The sequence below is a fragment of the Erinaceus europaeus genome, chromosome 4 (assembly GCF_950295315.1).
Source record: "Erinaceus europaeus chromosome 4, mEriEur2.1, whole genome shotgun sequence".
Classification (NCBI taxonomy): domain Eukaryota; kingdom Metazoa; phylum Chordata; class Mammalia; order Eulipotyphla; family Erinaceidae; genus Erinaceus; species Erinaceus europaeus.
The window spans coordinates 146030936-146053435 of record NC_080165.1 but is presented as its reverse complement, the minus strand read 5'-3'; the positions used below and the strand labels follow the sequence as shown (position 1 = coordinate 146053435).

General features: G+C 41.8%; 1 protein-coding gene across 2 annotated transcripts in view; it reads right to left on the bottom strand.

Annotated features, from left to right (window-relative positions):
* The window catches only part of HACE1 (HECT domain and ankyrin repeat containing E3 ubiquitin protein ligase 1), a 96384-nt gene that overhangs the window by 61736 nt on the left and 12148 nt on the right, over positions 1-22500 (bottom strand). For both annotated transcript variants that reach the window (XM_060190709.1, XM_060190710.1), the window contains exons 5-7: positions 18729-18804; positions 17658-17789; positions 3120-3202 (exon numbers count right to left, since the gene is read on the bottom strand). In XM_060190709.1, coding sequence (XP_060046692.1) covers positions 3120-3202; positions 17658-17789; positions 18729-18804 — 291 coding nt within the window. The remainder of the gene's footprint in view (positions 1-3119; positions 3203-17657; positions 17790-18728; positions 18805-22500) is intronic.

Here is a 22500-nt window from a genome sequence, read left to right as displayed (position 1 = left end):
TATAAAATATAAAATGCAGGGAGTCCGACGGTAGCGCAGCGGATTAAGCACACGTGGTGCAAAGCGCAAGGACCGGCCTGAGGATCCCGATTCCAGCCCCCGGCTCCCCACCTGCAGGGGAGTCGCTTCACAGGCGGTGAAGCAGGTCTGCAGGTGTCTGTCTTTCTCTCCCCCTCTGTCTTCCCCTCCTCTCTCCATTTCTCTCTATCCTATCCAACAATGACGACATCAACAGCAATAACAATAATAAATACAACAATAAGACAAGGGTAACAAAAAGAAATAAATATTTAAAATACATAAAATGCAAATAAACTTTATTTTACTAATATAAATGGTACTGTATTACATAAGATATTTTTCAAACATAAAAACATAGTGATTCATTCATTCCAAAGTGCTCCTAAGGACAAAATATTGAGTACAATACATTGAGTATAAAGATAAAGGGAAATTAACAAAGTCTTGCATTCACAGAGCTTTCAATCTGTTAGAAAAGACAGGCTATAAGCAACTGAACAGCTGCAAAATACAAAACGCCATCAAGGAAATGACCATGAAGCTGTGGAGAAAATTTTGAAGACAGACTTTCTTAGATTGCCTTGCAATTGTCTTCCTTAAAAAGTAGCAGTTAAGCAGTGACGCAAGAACGTCAACTATGTCAAGAGACGAGCATTTCAGGCTTGAAAAATAAAGAATCTGGTGGCTAAGAGGCCAATGCTTTCAAGGACATTAAAGAGAGCTAATGGTGCTATAGTAAACAGGGGCCAGGCCAGGAAGGTCTCAAGACAAAAAGCCAAGTCAGGAATTTATCTGAAATATAAGGAAAAAGCACCTAAAAAGTTCTATATATGGGGGGGTAGCGCAGCGGTTTAGCGCACATGGCGCAAAGTGCAAGGACCCGCGTGGGATCGCGATTCCAACCCCTGGCTCCCCACCTGCAGTGGGGTCGCTTCACGGGTGGTGAAGCAGGTCTGCAAGTGTCTGTCTTTCTCTCCCTCTCTCTGTCTCCCCTCCTCTCTCCATTTCTCTTTGTCCTATCCAACAACAACAACAATGACAACAATAATAATAACACAATAACAAGGGCAACAAAATGGGGGAAATGGCCTCCAGGAGAAGTGGATTCGTAGTGCACAAGCAATAACCCTGAAGGCAAAAAAAAAAAAAAAAAAGATCTATATACGTGGTGAAGACACAAAGAAGCAAAGGTCAACTCAGTGTTTCACAACAACATTGTTTTAATACAAAAATCGGAAAGGTCAGTTAGAAGAGCACTGTAGTGGTCTATACAAGAGAAGCCACCATAAGCAAGACAGACTTTTGTGAGGTGGGGGGAAAAAAGTGAAACTGAGAATATATGCTGACAGTGGGATGTGTGCAAGCCCCTAATAAATGCCAAGCTAAGGGTTAAAGAGAGAGAAAGAAAAGGACCAAGTCTCTAGGTTTCCATACGTGAGGGAAATTTAAAAAAAAAAAAAAAAAAAAAAGCTTGAATAGGAAAATCCTGTTATCACTGAGACTCTATCAGACATGCAAGTGGTCACATGACTCAGGCAGAAAGGAGGTTGAAAGGCCGACACAAGAGATAATCCCTTGAGACTGGATATGATTTCAAGAGACCAAATGATTATATTACTCAAAATTCAAGAGGGCGTTAATCTTTTTATCAGGCAATCACACTGTAAGAATAATGTAAGAAGAAGGGCTGGATTAAGAAGCTAGCTAGTGCTTGCGTTTTCATACAAAAGTTGTCCCAGGATGACTGGAATAGGTCTGATCAAAGTGATACTAGAAACTTAACATGAAGAAAAGCAGAACTTTTGGTCTTAAGACACACTCCAATTAAATGATACGAAACAGAACAAATGATAAGAAAAGTTTTCTGGGGAATGCTGTAACTGAATTTAAGAGGAAATACTATAATTCATAAAATCTACAGGAAAGAGACGAATCACTAGTATGTTGTGAACTGTTCCTGCCTATCAAATGCATTCATCTCACTGAGTGTGTGTGTGTGTGTGTGTGTATATGTGTGTGTGCGTCTGTGTGTATATGTGTATGTGTGTGCATGTTTGTATGTGTGTGTGTGCGTATATGTGTATATGTGTATGTGTGTATGTGTATGTGTGTGTCTCTGTGTGTGTATATGTGTATGTGTGTGTGTCTGTGTGTGTATATGTGTCTGTGTGTGTGTGTGCATGTCTGTGTGTATGTGTGTGTGTGTGTGTCTGTGTATGGAGGGAAAAGGGAAATATAAATACTGTTCCATCAGGTCTGGGTTTTACTACTGTACCACTGATGTCTACAGTAATGCTTGGCACATGGTGAGTAGTAAATCAATATTTATTTACTACACAGATGAATCAATGAGCAAAACCAATGTTTTCAGAAAATGAACCATGACAGAAATAACCTAATGCATAACTTAAAATCTACAAAGACTATTTTTTTAAAGTTATATATTCAAAAAAAGCAAAGCCATGACTCTTAATCCTGATATTCTTTAACAGTTAATCCCATTAGTAGGGGAGGCAGCATGATGGCTATGCAAAAGAACTTTCATGCCTGTGGCTCAAAAGTTGCAGGTTCAATTCCCCGTATCACTGTAACCCAGAGCTGAGCAGTGCGCTGGTGTCTCTCTCTCTCTCTCTCTCCATCTCTCTCTCTGTATCTCTCTCTCTCTAGTTAAATTTTAAAAGAAAATGGGATGTATTATTCAAGTGATCTGATTGTTTTTAAAAAGTGAACAACGGGAATGACTACATTTACATTACTATATGCCTTTTTTAAATTACTTATTAGTCTAAAGTGTAAACTATCAAGAAAACCTAAAGCTCCTATCAGCAGCATATGAAAACACTGGCAGCAAGAAGCTTTCACACAGTTGAGTAGTAGAATCCTAATGTTAAAGAGAAGAAAATATGGGACCATCGGAAAAGTCGTAATGCTCTTTTCTATGTTTCTCTATGCAAAAATGTGTCATGACTTTTCTAGCAACCCAATTAAGTTGTAGAAAAACAGAGTTTTAGAAAATACACAGAAATGTTTGTGTTTGGAAATACAGTGGATGAATAACATTCTTGAATGAGCACATCTGGAAAAACAAAGTACCATACCTGCAAGCAAAGTACAGTGGAGTGGCTCCGGACACATTGGGCCTGTTAATATCAGCACCACTGTCTAGCAAGCATTGCACTGTCTGGAAAGGGGAAGACACAGTTAAAAGCACAGCCGGAGAAATCACCCGAAGACGCAGTGATCACGACTCTGATTCATATAAGGAAAGTGCCTCCCACGACTTGCAGTTCCAAAGTAAAAGCACAAAACACTTACCATAGCTAAACAAATTCAACTTCTTGGCATACTATCAGAATCTCTTAAGCACTACAACCACATGTGGAATTACCCACGTAAAATAAGCTGTGTCAGTCTTTGAAAAGGCTCCTCAGAATTGCCGTGTAACAGTCACCAGGCACATGAAGCTATTGAGGGCTTAAAATGTGGAAGGAACTTAGTTTTTACTTTTATCACAAGTAACAAGTTCAAGTAGTCAACCATGAATAGTAAATTGGAAGTGCTATTCTAAATACCTCATTTTTAAAAACAGAAAGAAAAAAAAAATCTCTAAAGACAAAAATTAGGTATCGGAGCTGTTTCTTGAACTTCAAGAGCATAGTTTATAAAGTACTAAATGTTAAAGACCTAGTAATTCCTTCTGCTACTTAAAAGTACCCAATAGTGACTCTGATTCTCTGTTACTCATTGATAAGCTGTTCCTAAACTTTACTTATCCAATCAACTATCAATGTAAGCATGTAAAAATCTTTAAGATATATATGTAGGGGAAGGACACTTAGCTCAGTGATAGAAGACATGCCTCACATGTATGAGGCCCCAGCTTTCATCCCCAGCACCACAAACATACAAAATAAACAGTATTTGGTGATTAGGGTAGGGTAAGGTTTGCCTGAAAACCACAAAAAATTAATTCATTCTGAATTTATAGCTATGAACCTCACTGGCATTTCTCTTGAAAAAAAGTGTATGTGCGTGTGTGTGTGTGTGTGTGTGTGTGTGTGTGTTGTGTGTGTGTGTGTGTGTATAAATTGGAATTAAACTGGTCAGTGGTGAAAGGGACCTAACAGGAAAAGTAAGGCCTCAGAGACTTGTGGAGGCAGCACTATGGAGCAGCAGCAGCTGTGTTTCTCTGCTTTCCTCTCCTCCCAGGCAGGCTGGGAGTATGGATCGACCTGTCAACGCCCCTGTTCAGCGGGGAAGCAATTACAGAAGCCAGACCTTCCACCTTCTGCATTCCACAATGACCCTGGGTCCATACTCCAGAGGGTTAAAGAATAGGAAAGCTATCGGGGGAGGGGATGGGATACGGAGTTCTGGTGGTGGGAATTGTGTGGAGTTGAACCCCTCTTATCCTATGGTAGCTGATCTGGTATATCTTCATATATTAGATTAATTACAGATACCCTGAAAATTCCATACTAAATAACTATTTGAGAATCAAGCTGGAGTGCCTTGCTATTTGTTTTTTAGTTTAAAATGATGTCATTTCAAAAGCCACATGGTACAATAGACATTACAATATGAAAACTATTACAACATCAGAAACACATGCCACAAACATCAGGTCAGTCACGTCTGACGTGTGGCTTGCCGGAAGAAGTAGTGTCATATGCACCTAGCACATCCTTGCACACAGGGAAGACTATGCAAAGATACTGAAAATTCTGTAAGGTAAGAAAAAGATACAAATAAAAATACTTCATTCCACCATTTTCTCTCCCACCTATCTTTCTGCTTTTGTTTTAATAAAATATTCTCAACCAAATTTTCTCAAGACGTGAAACCATGAAAAGAAACTTAATTTGAAAAATATTAACTGAAGACAAACAGGGCAAGAAATTCATTTCCTTCAAAGGATGATGAGTATGTGTGTAGGCAGAGAAGGAAGTCTGAAGGAGGGAGGTTGCCATGCAACACTAAAATGAGTGAAAAGTCACCCGTCTTCAGAATTTTTTTAAATGCTTCCTGATTTCCTTTCATAAAATCTCTAAACCAGGAAGAAAATGGATACTGTACAGTCCAATCAGTTACAACATGTCATCATAAAAGGAACAAAAATCAGAGAACCTAAATTGTAGTTTTTATTTTTCCAGCATATGTAAATCTCTCTATCTATGTACCTGTCTGCAAAGGGAAAATAATATTGAAATGAGTAAAACTCAGATGAAGGTAACTCGGTGTTCTTAAGTTAAAAAAAAAAAAAAAAGAAAGAAAGAAAGAAAGAAACGCATAAAAGGATGGGATCAAAAGAAAGCTCACAAGAAAGAACGTGTGACTGGCTGAGGGTGAGAGCCTGGATTCATGCCCCAGCACCCAGGGAAGTATAACAGAAAGCACTCTGCTATGGAGCCCCGTGAATGCTGGAGTGCTGCACTGGGATCTTTCTTCTTTCTCACACTCTCTCTCTCCCTCTCTAAAGAGGGGAAGACGGCGGGGGCGGGGGGGGGGGGGGGGGGGAATGATGGGCAGGTGGCAGCACAGAGGGTTAAGTGCAAATGGCCCGAAGTGAAGTGCAAGGACAGAATCCCCACCTGCAGGGGAGTCTCTTCACAAATGGTGAAGCAGGTCTGCAGGTGTCTGCAGGTGTCCATCTTTCTCTCCTCCTCTGTCCTCCCCTCCTCTCTCAATTTCTCTCTGTCCTATCCAGCAACAACAATAATAATAATAACAACAACAACAAGGGCAACAAAATGGAAAAACTGGTCTCCAGGAGCAGTGGATTTATAGTGCAGACTATCTTGGCTGAGGCTCTAAAGTCCAACAGTCAATCCCCTTACCATCTCACCATAAGCCAGAGCTGAGTAGTGCACTGATAAAAAAAAAAAAAAAAAGAAAGAAAGAAAGAAAGAAAGAAAGAAAGAAAGAAAGAAAGAATGGCAGGCCAGGAGTGTCACTACTACTGATACACCACGAGGCTCCGAGTACATTTTCCTGCACAGCATAAAATTAATTTTTAATTTTTTAACTGGAATTTTAAATTCCCTGTCCAAACCTTTCCTGCTTCAAAAAAAAATTATTCCTAAATAATTTATTGGCAGTTTTCTTTTTATAGAATAGAAACTTCAGAAAAGGAATTTGAAATAAGAAGCATAACAGAGGATTTTTTCATATGGCTTTCAAAAGGGTTTTGAGAAGAACCAATATCGTTTCAACAGAATTCATGACCTTTCAAGAGAAAAGGGAAAAAAAAAAAAAAAAAGCCAATATCCTGAGTGGAAAAGCAATGTATAAAGTTAATGTCTAGGTCGATATCAAAAGTCATTTAATTGAAGGCAGTGACTAAACAAGGCCACCTGTGCCCAGTACATTGCTAAATCACAAAGTAAGACATCCAGACAGCTCTGCTTAATTGATGTTAGCGCTCAAACAACACTGATCGAAGTAAAAAAAGGAATAGTCAGCTCTAAACCCACAAGTAAAAAATCTTAGTATTAGCTAAAAAGGCCAAATAACAAAAAAGTATCTTTAATTTCTTAGACAGCATGATTTAAAAGAAATGCACAAGTAATTTATAGACTAAAAAAATGATTAATTAATGGCTGCATAATGTAGGTTTTCTCTGGAGATGCATGTATCTTAAACTTATTGAGTCACTGACCTTGTATGTAACGTTTAGCAAAAATCACTATCATTCAGTAATGTTTTAAAAATAAAAAATAAAAAATAAATTCATAGGAAATTTTTCTATTGTTCTCTCACATTTCCCAGAAATGACTAAGGGAGAATTCTAACAGTTAAATAGATTACTGGGAACATATACAAAAAAAAAAAAAAAACTGAAATATTAGCATCTCTTCTTGTGTCAAGGTTAAGGATGATTAACATTGTGCTATGATTCTCTGAATAAAAAGTCTGGAAGCTGGCTAATGAAATCAAGTGAACACTGGTCAGTAACAGTTGCTTAGCAAGCCTAGTCAACTTCTAGCAAAGGCTGCCGATCCTAACTACTCTCAAACATTTGCTTTTGAGTTTCAAGAGCTTTGATCTACTGTAAACAATATTCATTTATTATATTATACTGTTGAGAAACTAGATTAGCTTTATGAGTCTAATAATGTAAAGAATTCTGATAAAAAAAAACAAACAGTGAGCTGTAAACCAGTCCAATAACGAATCCTGTTGTGTACTTTAATTTATATAAACTGTGAGCGACTCATTTGAAAACTATCTAGAATTTCAAAATCCAGATTATTTCAGGAAAACAGTAATCAACCACTGTGGCAATTCAACATAAAATACATTTTAAAGAACTAATGACAAGGATAAAAGTTACCAGAAAGCTCATGTGACGTTCATTAAAAAAAAAAAGAGTTGAGTAGTAATGCTGCAGGTTAAGTGCATGTGGTGCAAAGAGCAAGGACCCACGTAAGGATCCCAGTTCGAGCCCCCGGCTCCCCACCTGCAGGGGAGTCTGTGTCACAAGCGGTGAAGCAGGTCTACAGGTGTCTGTCTTTCTCTCCCCCTGTCCGTCTTCCCCTACTCTCTCCATTTCTCTCTGTCCTATCCAACAACGATGACATCAGTAACAACAATAATAACTACAACAACAATAAAAAGCAACAAGGGCAACAAAAGGGGGGGAATATATATATATATATTATATATAATATATATAATATATATATTATATATTTGGCACAAAGCAGAACTTGGACTGGGTTTGGTGTATTGCACCAAAGGAAAAGACTGAGGAAGGGGTAGGGGTCAGGTCTTGGAGCATAGTGGCAGAGGAGGACCCAGAGAGGGTTGAATTGGTATGCGGAAAACTGAGAAAGGATACACATGTTCAAACAAAGTACTATATTTTACTGTTCACTGCAAACCATTAATCCCTTCAATAAAGAAAACAAATTTAAATGGAGTGAACTGTACCTATTTAGGGTTAGGTTAAACTATGCATTTCAAAAAATGTAATTAAAAATCAAGCAACACACTGGATCTACTGTATCACATAGAACAGGACTACAGGAGACAGCATAATGGTTCTGCAAAATACTTTCATCCCTGAGGCTCTAAGGTCCCAGGTTCAATCCCCAGCACCACTATAAGCCAGAGCCGAGCAGTGTTCTGGTCTTCCTGTGTCTGTGCAACACCCATCCCTGTGTATTTCTCTCTATCTCTCTCATTAAAACAAAATAAATAAATAAGGGATTGAGAATGTGCTCTTTGTACTCTCTCACAGAATGTTAAAATCCATATTTAATAATATGAGAAATCATATTATGTCTTCCACAGTTTTCACAACACTTTTCTTCATTATTGTCATCATTCAGACCATCTCTATGTATCGGGACTATGTGAACAAATGAGAAGGGAGATTAAGGGCAGGGACAGAAAGTCAGACTATGAAATAAGCCAGCTCAGTAATCAAACTCTTAAAAATCTGTTCTCTCCCCCCCCCCACCAGGGCTTCATGCCTGTGTGATTCCACTACTCCTGGTAGAAACTTTTTTCACCCCAAATACAGAGAGAAAGACAAAAAAAGGGGGAGCGGGAGAGAGAGAAGGAGAGGCAGAGAAAGAGAAAGAAAGAGAGGAGGCACCACACAGGGTTCCATCACTCCTGAAGCCTCCTTCTGGCCCTGCCAAGGTGGTGGCCAGGATCCTGGGTCCTCAAGCATGTGTTCTACCTGGTGCACCGTCCCCGAGCCCCTGAAATAAGATTTTGGTATTTGGTAGGGGGGGTGGGGAGGGGTGGTGAGAGTGACCAGAGCACTGCTCAGTGCTGGCATACATATGGTTGAGTCAGTACCTAAAACTGGGGGGGGGGGGGGGGGGGAGGGTATGGGCCCTCAGGAATGAACGACCAGTGATCTAGTGCTGAACTATTTACTCAATCTCTGAAAATATTTCTTAAGATCCATATCCAAAGCGAAATCATAATCCTGGTTTGTTACAGCTAATGATGCCATACAACAGCTAATCTAAGGAACACTGTAAAAATTAAATTAAGGAGGTGTGATTTCTTTCCTCTGATCATTTTTTAAAAGAAACTGAAGTCATTTCAAACCACTGTGCAAGAAAAGAAAATCAGAACAGTCAGAAGGTAGTCTTCAAATGCCCAAGCAACTTCCTGGAAATAAAAGGATGATGAGACCTTTAACCTGGTTCAAGAAATATATATATATATATATATATATATATATATATATATATATATATATATAGTGGCATAGCAATATTGCTTGATTTCTTACAGCAAAAATGAAACTTTCTATCAAAGGACCTAAGTTGAGGGCAAAAGTGTTTTGCAGACACTTCTCACAAGGAGATGAGAAATCGGACTTGTATGTCAACAACTGTACTGTAAACCATTAACCCCCAATAAAGTGAGTCAAAAAAGAACATAAATCTTAAAAAACATTTATCATCAAAGCCATACAATACTCGCTTAGACAAAGCTTTAGTTTTCAGTCAATTACTTGAAATATTTTTTTTTGTCTCCAAATCATTTTATTAGGGAGATAATGGTTTTCGTGACAGTTGTTGGCACATGGGTGCAATGCTTATCTCCCTGTACCTGGTGTAGGCACACCACTCCTATCACCAACTAAATCCTTTTCTGGCATCATGATCTAGGCTCTAACACCCTCTCTACACTCCTGTCTCGCCCTCCTCCAGAGACAGTCCCTGGTGTTGCTGTAATACACCACAGTCCAAGTTTCTCTCTGTTTTTCCCCTTCTTTCCTTGTTTCTTGTGTTCCATGTGAGTGATATCATCTAGTACTCATCCTGCTCAAAATCTTTTTAGACATTCCTGACATCCATCAAAAAATCAGATTAAAGGTAAATTTCAAAAATAAATCATCTCAGTCTCCTTAGTCTGAATATAACTGAGATGGCTTTGAACATATTTAGGGGGCTGAGGGATGCATTGGATCGACCTTCTCGTGGTGCATCCCGTGAGTACCCATTCATTGGGGAAACTGACGATCCTTCCTAGCCGACTGAATCCACATGGATCCCAGTCACTTTCAAAGCCAGCAACAAGCAGCTCCTGACAGCTTTCAACCTGACGCTGTTGACTGGCTACGGAAGAAGGGCAAACGCTAGAAGAAGAAGGGGACTGAGACGGAGTCCATCGGGTAGAGTATACTGTATACCTTCCTGGGCACGAGGCACTGGGTTTCAGCCCAGGCACCACCTGGCAACAGCGTGGACAGAATGCAAGGCTCCATGGAGGACGGACAAGTGCTGTGGTCTGTCTCCTTTCTCTCCTACCCCTAAATAAAAAATGAAAAGGAGGTGGGGGCCCAGAAGGTCACCCAGTGGTATGTACTATTCTCATCTGCTCTATTCCTTCTTTTTAGTTCCTGTTTATTAAATAATTTGTCCTGCTTTATAAAATCTTACCACCTTTCAGCCACCAAGTTATAGATGCTACTAAGATTTCATCCTGATTTTCCTGGGCAGATGACCTCACTAAAGTGTCTGGGAACCTCCCCTCTCTAGAGCCCTACCCCACTAGGGAAAGACAGAAATGGGCTGGGGGCGTGGATCCACCTGCCAATGTCCATGTCCAGCAGAGAAGCAATTACAGAAGCCAGACTTTCCACCTTCTGCACCCCAAAAAGAATTTTGATACATGCCCCCAGAGGGGGAGAAATGTAAGGGGAAGATGACCAGGGGGCTCTGAACTCCAATTTCATCAGGACCTATAGAAAGAAGAGGAAAAAAGGAAGAATATTTGGAAGTAGTTGTAGTTATAGATGTGACTTAGAAAGGAAGAGAAGGCAGGACCATAAAAAAGGGCAAATATATATAAATACAGATAGACTGACAGATAAATAGATACAGAGATAATAGTCAACCCATATCCGTGACCTGGGGTGAACTATCGCAGTTTCAAGCGGAGGGAATGGAGACAGACAATGGTGGAAATGGTGTAGAATTATATGCCTGTTACCTCGTAATTTTGTAAATCATTAAATCTCTAATAAAATCTTTTAAAATTAATTCACTGGAATCACGTAAAACATTTAAAATGTCAATCATATACAGATGATAGCTATAATCAATATGCAGACTTTTCATACTATATATTCTTTATTTCTCATAGCGATAAGGGGATATAGAAAAGGAGAGAGACAAAGGAAGAGAGACACCTGCAGCACTACTCCATGTCTCATGACATTTCCCTCCTGCAGGAGGGGACAGGGGTCTTAGCCTGCGTCTTTGTGGTCGGTAATGTATATGCTCAACCAGTTACACCACCACGGGGGCTACCTTTTAAAAAAATGTTTAACATGTGTCGGGCTGCGCCGCGGAGAAGAGAGAGAGGAGATCCGAGGCAAATGGGGTGCACAAATCTTTATTATTGGATCAGGAGGGGGTGGCTCAGGCCACGTGGAGTCAGCGGGAAAATATGGCCGTCCCTGCTACCTCACCACCGGGCAAGAGAGCGCCAGAGGGAAAGAGAGAGAGGGAGAGAGAGAGAAAGTGGGAGGGCTTTATTGGGCAACCACCAGGAGTGACGTGTCGGGACACGACTGGTTGAAAAGAGCACTGTGAGGAATCGCAGGGAGTGGCAAAACCTGCATCTGTATAATTCTCCAACATCTCCTCCTGTTCCTTTATATCTAATGGACACAGTAAGGAAATATAGAATGGAGCAGGCTTAAATGTTTTTAAGGAATGCCGTGCTCAGGTGGGAAGATGCAGGACGTTTCTGTGGGGGAGGGAAGGCTTAAATGGCTGCCAACCTTGTGAGATTTGTGTCCCCCCTGTGCTCAACCCCGCTTTAGAGCGAGAGACTTACCTGGAGGGACTCATCTCATAGGTTAAGCGCTGCCTGCTCAACCATCTCCTCACAATATCTCTACATCTTTTCAATCTTTCTATCTAGTCATCGCATAAGATGGTTCAATGTCTGTAAAAGACTATCTGTGACAGAGGAATAGTGGTGTAGGGTGAGCAGAAACCAATGTGAAGCATAGCAACAAACATGCAAACTTTTAATATTAAAAATAAATCTTAGAAACAAAAACCACTGGGTACATGAGTTTTTAAAGAGTTTTAATGCAAAAAAACAGCTACACTGAGACAATGAAAAGATCATTTCCACTTTCAGGATAAATATGTCATGAGGATGTCAGATGAAGCATTTTAGTATTCAACTTCTAGAAATACTATGCTCAAAAAATTCATTCATTCCTACTCATAATAATATGTGTCATGACTCAGGAAAGCCCATCCAATTCAAGACAAAAGAATATGCTCACCCACTGACAGGCACAAGTAATTATTAGATTAAGTAATAATAGCACAACAACACAGACTTTAAAAGGTTCAGTCTGGAGTGGGGATAGATAGCATAATGGGGGTGAAGCAGGTCTGCAGGTGTCTCTCTTTCTCTCCCCCTCTCTGTCTTCCCCTCCTCTCTCAATTTCTCTCTGTCCTATCCAACAACAGCAGCAATGACAACAATAACAACAACGACAAGGGCAAAAAATGGGAAAAAATAGCTTCCAGGAGAAGTGGATTCATAGTGCAGGCACCAAGCCCCAGCAATAACCCTGGAGGCAAAAAAGAAAGAAAGAAGGAAAGAAAGAAAGAAAGAAAGAAAGAAAGAAAGAAAAAAAAATTCCCTCTTCCTTGTCACCTACTTCCTATTTCACTTCCCTCAATCACTCCAAGTCTAACCTTGTCAGATAAAGTAAGCACTACAAAAGCTGGATAAGGGCAAGAGACCCACATACTTTAATGATGGCCCTTTTGGTCACTACCAGGCTACACCATCATCTGGGGCCCTAGTCAGGGAGTCCTGGGATTCCTACACAGACAAGATGGGTCGCCAACAGATCTCTCTCCACCATCACTGGTCATCTCCATGAGGAACACCATAAACCCTCTTGTGGGCCTCTACAGGACATCGCCCTCAATGGTAGAAACTGCCCCAATCTTCAAAGGGAGGCTGGGTCAACACACTCTACCACTCCATGAAGACAGGCCCTGCAATGAGTGCGGCCTGGAACGTTCCTGGTTGTGACCATGGACTGCGCGCTCAGACCTACAGGGAGCCAGAGGTCACACAGGCTCCTGTGCTGAATATGAACAGACATGGGTCCTAGGTGACACTGATGGGTTTTAAACAGTATTTTTTAAAATATTTATTTACTTTGATGTTGCCATTGTTGGATAGGACAGAGAGAAATGGAGACAGAAGGGGAAGACAGAGAGGAGGAGAGAAAGACACCTGCAGACCTGTGAAGCGACTCCCCTGCAGGTGGCGAGCTGGGGACTTGAACCGGGATCCTTATGTTGGTCCTTGCGCTTTACGCCACCTGCGCTTAACCTGCTGCACTACCGCCCGACTCCCTTAAACAGTATTTTTATACTTTTCCCATATTTGGGAGCTGCTCTCTGCCCTGATCCAGCTTTCTAGTCCTATTCCCAACTCTGACACCATCTTCCCAGACAATACCTTTAGCCCACCTGCATGTTAGCTGTCAGGCTCAGGCAAAAATTAGTAAAGTCATGGGCCCCTTGGAGTAAGCAGAAGACTTCCTAGCTCCTTCCAACATGAAGACACCCAAGTCTCAACTACTATAGTCTTACCTTTATGTTCCTGATTATTAAACAAATTGTCCTGCTTTATATCTTAATGCTTTTTAGCCACCAAGTTGCAGATGCCACCATGATGCCAACCTGACTTCCCTGGGCACATGACCTCACCAATGTGTCCTGGAACCCCGCCTCTCCAGAGCCCTGCCCACTAGGGAAAGAGAGAGACAGGCTGGCAGAGTGGGGGGGAGGGTATGGATACGCTTGCCAATGTCCATGCTAGCAGAGAAGCAATTACAGAAAGCAGACCTTCCACTTTGTGCACCCCATAAATTATTTGGGATAAAGAATAGGGAACATTCCAATGGAGGGGATGGGATATGGAACTCCGGTGATTGGAAATGTGCCCTTCTTATCCCATAATCTTATTGATCATTATTAAATCACTAGTAAACAAACAAACAAACAAACAAAAAGGCAGTTCAGCCTGAAGGTGAGAGATAAACTAATTTTTCAAAGTCCTTTTTATCCTAACTGAAGGATCACAGAAATACATAAAAGACAAAAACCAGCAGCTGGGTGGTGGTGCACCTGGTTAAGCCACATATCACCATGCAAAAGGCCTGGGTTCAAGTCCTCACTCCCCACCTGCAGGGGCTGCCTTAGCCAGCAGTGAAGCAGGTCTGCCAGTGTCTATCTTTCTCTCTCCCTCTCTGTCTCCCCCCTCTTCTCAATTTCTCTCTATCCTATTCAATTAAAAGGAGGAGGAGGAGGAGGAGGAGGAGGAGGACAAGAAGAAAAAGAAGAAGAAGAGGAAGAGGAAGAAGAAGAAGGAAAAAACGGCCACCAGGAGCCATGGATTCGTAGCCAAAAACGAGCCCCAGAGATAAACTTCATGGTAATAAAAAAATAATGAATGGAATACTATGCAGCTATCAAGAACAATGAACCCACCTTCTCTGACCCATCTTGGACAGAGCTAGAAGGAATTATGTTAAGTGAGCTAAGTCAGAAAGATAAAGATGAGTATGGGATGATCCCACTCATCAACAGAAGTTGAGGAAGAAGATCTGAAAGGGAAACTAAAAGCAGGACCTGACCAAATTGTAAGTAGGGCACCAAAGTAAAAACCCAGTGGTGAGGGGTAGACATGCAGCTTCCTGGGCCAGTGGGGGGTGGGAGTGGGTGGGAGGGATGGGTCACAGTCTTTTGGTGGTGGGAATGGTGTTTATGTACACTCCTAGCAAAATGTAGACATATGAATCACTAGTTAATTAATATGAGGGGGAAAATTAATTGTATGTCTCAAAGTTTTTTAAAACACAGACTGAATCTTTTTAATATATAGGCTGTGTATTTGATATGCGGACTCTCTCAAAAGCCTAGACCAAGTAGATCAGAAGCAACTAATAGCACAGCTGTATACAAGATACTGGATACTGTACAGCAAACCCTAACAAAAGGACTTTTCAAAGTTAACCCAATTACCAATTAATGTGATGATAACATTAACTATCGATTATCTTTTTGAACCCTAAGACAGCAGGAACCTCACATCTCCACTATAGAGCCTCTACTTCCCCCAGTCCTGGAACCCTTGGATAGGGCCCACTTTCCCGTATGCCTCTCCCAATCCATATCAAATAATATTGCATCTGCCGATGACAACCTAATCAACGCAACAATTGCCACCTCAACATGCTTCACTTCAGACTGTGTCCAGAGACTTCACCTGTGGAATGACAACCCTTCAGCTTCATTACTCGGGTGAGACCTTTCCTTTCATAGTATACTCTAATTCCATCTCAGGTGGTTCACTTTCTAACAAAGTCCCAAAACCTAGATATACACCAGTTTCTGTGAGAGAGAGCATATGTTCACACGTATCCATAAACTACTGCAAAATATATACCTGAAAGCAGAAGTACACTAGAGTTTGCAGTGAGTATCCCCCTAACACTTCCTCTCCACTATTCCAAGCTTTGGGTCCATGATTGCTCAACAATTTGTTTGGCTTTGTATGTTAACTCTCTTTTCAGTCACCAGGTCCCAGATGTCATCAGGATGCTGGCCAGGCTTCCCTGGACTGAAGACCCCACCAATGTGTCCTGGAGCTCCGCTTCCCCAGAGACCCACCCTACTAGGGAAAGAGAGAGGCAGACTGGGAGTATGGACCAACCAGTCAACGCCCATGTTCAGCGGGGAAGCAATTACAAAAGCCAGACCTTCTACCTTCTGCAACCCACAATGACCCTGGGTCCATGCTCCCAGAGGGATAGAGAATGGGAAAGCTATCAGGGGAGGGGGTGGGAAATGGAGATTGGGTGGTGGGAATTGTGTGGAATTGTACCCCTCCTACCCTATGGTTTTGTTAATTAATCCTTTCTTAAATAAAAAATAAAAATAATAAAAATAAAAATAAATAAAATTTTAAAAAGCGCCAATCTTTGCTTCACTGGCTTTAAGAAATTCATTACTCTGTCAGTTGTGATCACATATAAAGTAATTACAGAGGATCCTACATTCTAAACACAAAGTTAGGAAAAGTGCTAGCAGATATGGAAACTGGATTCCACTGGGAATTCTCCCAACAGACACATAAGAGTCAGTGGCCAGCTGAGAGTTGAGTGGGAAAGCAGACCCCCTAGCAGGCACAGGCCCACAGCACCATACTGGAGCGCCAGGGGTAGCGCTAACGGCCGTGGATGGTGGGACAGAGTGGCGTCTCTTCACCACTCTGCTCCCTCCGTCTCCCCCCACCCTATATGCTTTTCTTTCAAAAATAGAGAATAAAATTGGACTACAGTGGTATCTTTTATATGTGTAGTCCTAGGCCCATTGTGAGACAGGAGAGAGAAGTCATCAAGATAGCTCTCTGAAGAAAGCGTCCTGCTTTGACTTCACACATCTTCAGTATCTTTCCTTCTCTACATCTCTCATTTCCTATCTGAAAAAAAAAACTGGGCCAGAGCAGTGAACCCCTGCCAGTGACAAAAAAAAAAAAGAGACAGACAGATCAGTAGTATACCAAAAACCAAATATACTAACAAACTTTCATGTCTTTGTAGTTGTGATTTCTTTTTTGTGGTGATTTCTTTTTTGCTTATTTGTTTTGGGTTGGTTGTTGCTATTGTTCATATTATCAAACAGGTAACACCGCTGTTGTTGCTATATCAGATGTGGAAAAAGCAAAAGACTTAGTAACCAGGATTGGAAATTACAGCAAAGCAGAAAGCTAATCAAAAAATCCTAAGTTAGAACCCTCATATAAGTAGCAAAGTCTCCTAATGAATAAGAAAAGTGTTAGTGGGGCCAGGTGGTGACACTCCTGGTTGAGTACACATGTTAACAGCGTGCATGGACCCAGGTTCAAGCCTCCAATCCCCACCCATGGGGGGGAAGGCTTCACGAGTGATGAAGAGGTCTGCAGGTGTCTCTCTGTCTCTCTTCCTCTCTATCTACTCCTTCCTTCTCAATATCTGCCTGTCTCTATCAAATAAATAAAGAAAATTAAAAAAAAAAATTTTAAGTGTTAGCAAGTTTAAATTCAGATGTTTATACAGAGGAATAAAAGGAAAGCATTGCGAAGAAACAGACGCACACTTTTAGGAATCTAAAAGAAGAAAGCAGTCGTCACTCTAAAGGTCACCTCATGTTCTCAGAAAGTAGAAAAGATAACGCAAGTTGCATCAAGCAGAATCAGTGCTTACTTTCCTCATTATATAATCCTGATCACTTTCGGCTAATATTAAATATATGAAGCAATTATTTAGTAAATCTCAGAATGGAACAAGATACATACTACAGCTGTCAAAATTATATATGAGCATACCGCCTTTGATATTTCAGTATATCCTGCTATTAAAACCTGTGTATCAAAAGTAAGAATTCGCAGCCCAAATTACAGATATTCTAAAAAGATTTTAAAGCGCGATTTTCTAGCTCCCATTTCTTTTAAGTTGTGGCTAGGATGCTTTATGTCCCTTATAATGCACAGTAAAAATTTCTCATGAATTCAGAATACTCAAAAGTAGCACATGCAACATGGTCTCAAGCTTTCGAAGCTGAACATACCGTCTTGTGACCGTTCTGGCAGGCCACGTGCAGTGCCGTCTGCCCCATGGCGTCCTCCACGTCCACGTCACTCACGTGCTGCACAAGGTCGTGGAGCAGTTCCGTCCGCCCATTCACAGCCAGCCAGTGGATCTGTGCAGCCATTGAGTTACTCAGCAATTGTGCAAGAGTGTTTCATATAAAGACAGCAGCTAAACAATGCTACTGTTTCAATGGTAAGCATAGCATAAAAACTAAACAATAACAAGTAAACCCATAGACTTTTATTTTCTGGGGTTTTGGGGGGGGAGGGAGCAGCTGGGAATTACGCATCAAGATCTAAGTTACACTATCACATATTTCCAAACCAAGTCTTTACAGTTCAAAGAAGTATCCTAGATTTAGTATTACCAAAAACTCTTATCACTATAAATAGTAATACTAAGTGCTCTTTAGTATTACTAAGCAGATGACCCAGGACTCTATGCAGAGTTTACCTCTAGAGAGAAGGTATTAGGTATTATTCCTTCCCCACAAGTAAATATAAGTTAAAAAATAATTAGCACTGGAGCCAGGTGGTGGCGCACCTGGTTGGAACGCACACATTGCAGTATGCAAGGACCTGGATAGGAGCCACTGGCCCCCACCTGCAGGGGGCAAACTTTGGTGTGGGGAAGCAGGGCTGCAGGGGTCTCTGCCTCTCCCCCATCACCCTCTTCCCTCTTGATTTCTGGCTGTCACTACCCAATAAGTAAATAAAGACAATACCAAAAAAGAATGTTTAATAAAATAAAGTAACTATTAGCACTGAAGGTAGTATATCCTTTACTTGCTGTATCTCATAAGCACTAAATGCATGTACAATATAAAAATACTAAAACATACAGGGTGTATTAAACACTTGCCAGTCTACCACACAAAGATAATCATTGTTAAAATGTCTACCTATGCTATCCAGTTTTCATTTCACTGTTTTTTAATCTTATTTTATTTGTATTTATTAGATAGGAACAGAAAGAAATAAAGAGGGAAGGAAGAGATAGAGAGTGAGAGAGAGAGACAACTGCAGCAGATAAAATTCTTAGCACTTACTGCTGTAAGGCCTTCATTGTTACAAATGTTGACATCAGCACTGTACTCTAGTAATTTACTCATACATTTCTTCTGTCTGAAAAGAAAAGGAGATGTCACTAATAGCTAGTGCGAGGAAAATAACAAATAACAGTTGCTCTAATGAACTATTAATGACAACACTAGTAGCAGATATAAGTCTGTAACTGTAATGTTTAATAAACACCAAAATAGGGTGAGGGTAGACAGCATAATGCTTATTCAAAGAGACTCTCATGCCTGAGGCTCCAAAGTCCGAGGTTCAATCCCTCATACCACCATAAGCCAGAGTTAAGCAGTGCTCTGGCAAAAAATAATAATAATAAAACACTAAGATATGTGAAATAAAATACAAACATGTTTACATAACTCAGAAGACAACAGAGTGAAGAAAAGGCATGATCAGGCTTTCATTTCATCAGAGTGTACTTCTCAATCAAAACGCTAAGACATTTCTAGTGTTAACTTTAGAATCACAACCTTCTTTAGAAATATAAGGCAAGGGGATGGGGTGGTGGTGCACTGGGTTAAGCGCACAATGTCCGAAGTGCAGACATCCCAGTTCCAGCCCCCAGCTCCCCATTTGCAGGGGGAACACTTCACAAGCGATGAAGCAGGTCTGCAGGTATCTATCTTTCTCTCCCCCTCTCTGTCTTCCCCTCCTCTCAAAGTGAATTTGTAGTGTAGGCCAAAAAAAAAAAGAAGAAGAAAAAAAGATATCAGTCACTTAAAAAAAAAAAGAAAGAAATATAAGATTAATGGAAGGCATTAATCTGTGGCACATCTGGTAGAGTGTGTGAGGAGTTCAAGCTCATTGGAGAAGGGGAACATCTTCACCAGCAATGGCTCAGAGTTGTTGTTGTTGTTTGTTTGTTTGTTTATCCAGAGCACTGATCAGCTTCCAGTTTATGGTGGTGCAGGGGACGGAACCTCACTTCAGTCTTAGGACTGAGTCTTTTGCAGAACCATTACGCTAATTTCCTGCTAACTCAGTGTTGCAAGTATCTTAATTTCTTCCAACCAGTCTCTCTCTCTCTCTCTCTCTTCTTTTTATGATTTATTTTTATTTCTTTCCTATGAGAGAGAGAGAGAGAGAGGAACCAGAGCACCACTCTGGTACATGCAGCACCAGGAATCAACCCAGGCACCTTGGATACTAATTAGCCCTGCAGTCTACCGACTTGAGCCATTTAGCTGGCTGGTATCCTTTGTGTAAATTATTACTACTACCGTTTAGAACCTAATTTAACCACCTACTAAGTGAGCACCTATCTTGCTAAGAATTGAAGCAAAATACTGACTAACATGAGTTCTGAGTGTGCAATCTAGCTCCCAAAAATAAAGGGAAAAAAATCATCATGCTTCAAATTTGATCAATATACAACCTAAGGACACACGAGAACTTCAAAATCTTCCCCTTTAATGTCTCTGCACACGCATGAACAACACTGGATCCTCCAGTCTAGGGAGACCGCTGTCGTGCGCAGGTGGCAGCTGTAGGAAAGTTATGACGACCCAACTTCTTCTTCTTCTAGCGTTTGCCCTTCTTCCGTAGCCAGTCAACAGCGTCAGGTTGAGCCTGATGTAGAGTTTCGAGACCTCCTTTGAATCTGGAGAGGTGGCAGTCGTTGACTATGTGGGTCATAGTCTGTCTGGAGCCGCAGGGGCAGTTCGGGTCGTCTCTGGCTCCCCAGCGATGGAACATAGCGGCGATGGCCTGTTCGATAGCGACTGAGGAGGGCCTGATCATAACGTGCTAGGTCAAAGCCGGGTTGACGCTTGCAGGGGTCTGTGATGAGGTGTTTGTTCTTGACCTCAGCTGACTGCCAACTCTGTTTCCAAGAGTCTGGAACAGAGAAGTTCAGTGTAGGCGTAGGGGACCAGATTGGGTGACGAGACGTCAAGCGTTGGACAGGGTGGGCGAAGATATCCGCGTATATTGGCAGGTCCGGTCGAGCGTAGGCGTGGGAAATGAACTTAGATGATGCCGCATCCCGACGAATATCTGGCGGGGCGATGTTGCCAAGAACTGGCAGCCATGGAACCGGGGTGGAACGGATGGCTCCAGAAATGATCCTCATGGAGGAATATAATTTGGAATCGACCAAGTGGACATGGGGGCTACGGAACCATACTGGGGCACAGTATTCTGCAGTGGAATAGCATAATGCCAGAGAGGATGATCGCAGTGTGGAAGCGCTCGCGTCCCATGAGGAGCTGGCCAGTCTAGCAATGATGTGATTCCTCGCGCCCACCTTTGCTGCAGTTTTTATGAGATGTTTGTGAAATGACAGGGTGCGATCGAAAGTAACGCCAAGATAGACTGGCTGGGCTTCATGCCGGATTCTCGTATCGCCAAGCTGCACATTAAGCTCACGTGAGGCCGAGGCATGGTGTAGATGGAAAACAGATGATACCGTTTTTGCAGTGCTAGGGATTAGTCGCCATTTTTTACAGTAATCAGATATCAGAGACATGTCTTTCGTGAGTGTTTCCTCGAGGATGTCGAACTTGGATGCCTGAGTTGCACAGCAGATGTCATCGGCGTAGATGAACTTCCTTGAAGAAGTTTCTGGGAGGTCATTGATGTAAATATTAAATAGCGTAGGAGCCAGAACAGAGCCCTGGGGGAGGCCACTTGAGACAAGTCTCCATCTGCTAGACTTGTCACCCAGATGCACCCGGAATCTTCTGTTTTGGAGAAGAAACGATATAGTGTTGGCCACCCATGGAGGCAGGCATCTAGAGATCTTGACTAGGAGACCACGCTGCCAGACCGTGTCATAGGCTGTCATAGGCTGCTGTGAGATCAACAAAGACAGCACCCGTCTTTAAATTCTTCTGGAATCCATTTTCAATGTAAGTTGAGAGGGCCAGGGCTTGTTTGCAGGTAGATCTTCCTGGGCGGAAACCAGCTCGGACGGGTGATAGGAATTTCTCTGTACAGAAGCAGCCTCTCAAGAAGTTTGTAACACACAGAGAGGAGATAAATTGGTCTATAGCTGGCGGCCAGTGTTGGGTCTTTCTTTGGTTTCAAAACTGCTATTATCTTCGCACGACGCCAAATTTTGGGCATAGACTCAGATTCCAAGATGTGGGACAGGAATGAAGTGAGCCACTTCTTTGCCGCGGGGCCCAGGTTAAGAATGAGTTCTGGGGTGATGTTATCATAGCCAGCAGCTGTTCCCGGTTTAACCCTCTTCAAAGCGTCTTCCAGTTCAGACAGTGTAAAGGGAGAGAGTTTTGGAGATGGACAAGACAAACGGAAGTGGGATGACCCAACAATGCGAGCGTTCACATCAGGTGCTCTGAGGCACGTCACGGGAGCTTGGACTGGCACGGAGGGCAATTTTGAACATCAGGAATAGGCACAGAGAGAAAGTGGCAAAGAGGATGGTCAAAATATAATAGCATCTGATGGTGGTAATTGGGAGAACAAAGATCTCTTCTGCCTCTACCTCTGCCTCATTCTATACAAAACTGAACTCATGAAGAAATTATTAGAGACTTATTTCTGAAACGATCCGAATCTGCAGGGACTAACAAGACTAGGCCTTTTTCCTGTCCAGCATAGAAAAATGATGTCATCATTAAAGTGAAAAATAGATGTGACACTGGAAGGTGTGAGCTGCCCTGACCTAGAAAACCATTCTCAGCGGTGAAGTGCACATGGCACCAAACTCAAGGACTGGTGTAAGGATCCCCGCCTGCAGGGGGGTCACTTCACACAGGCGGTGAAGCAGGTCTGCAGGTG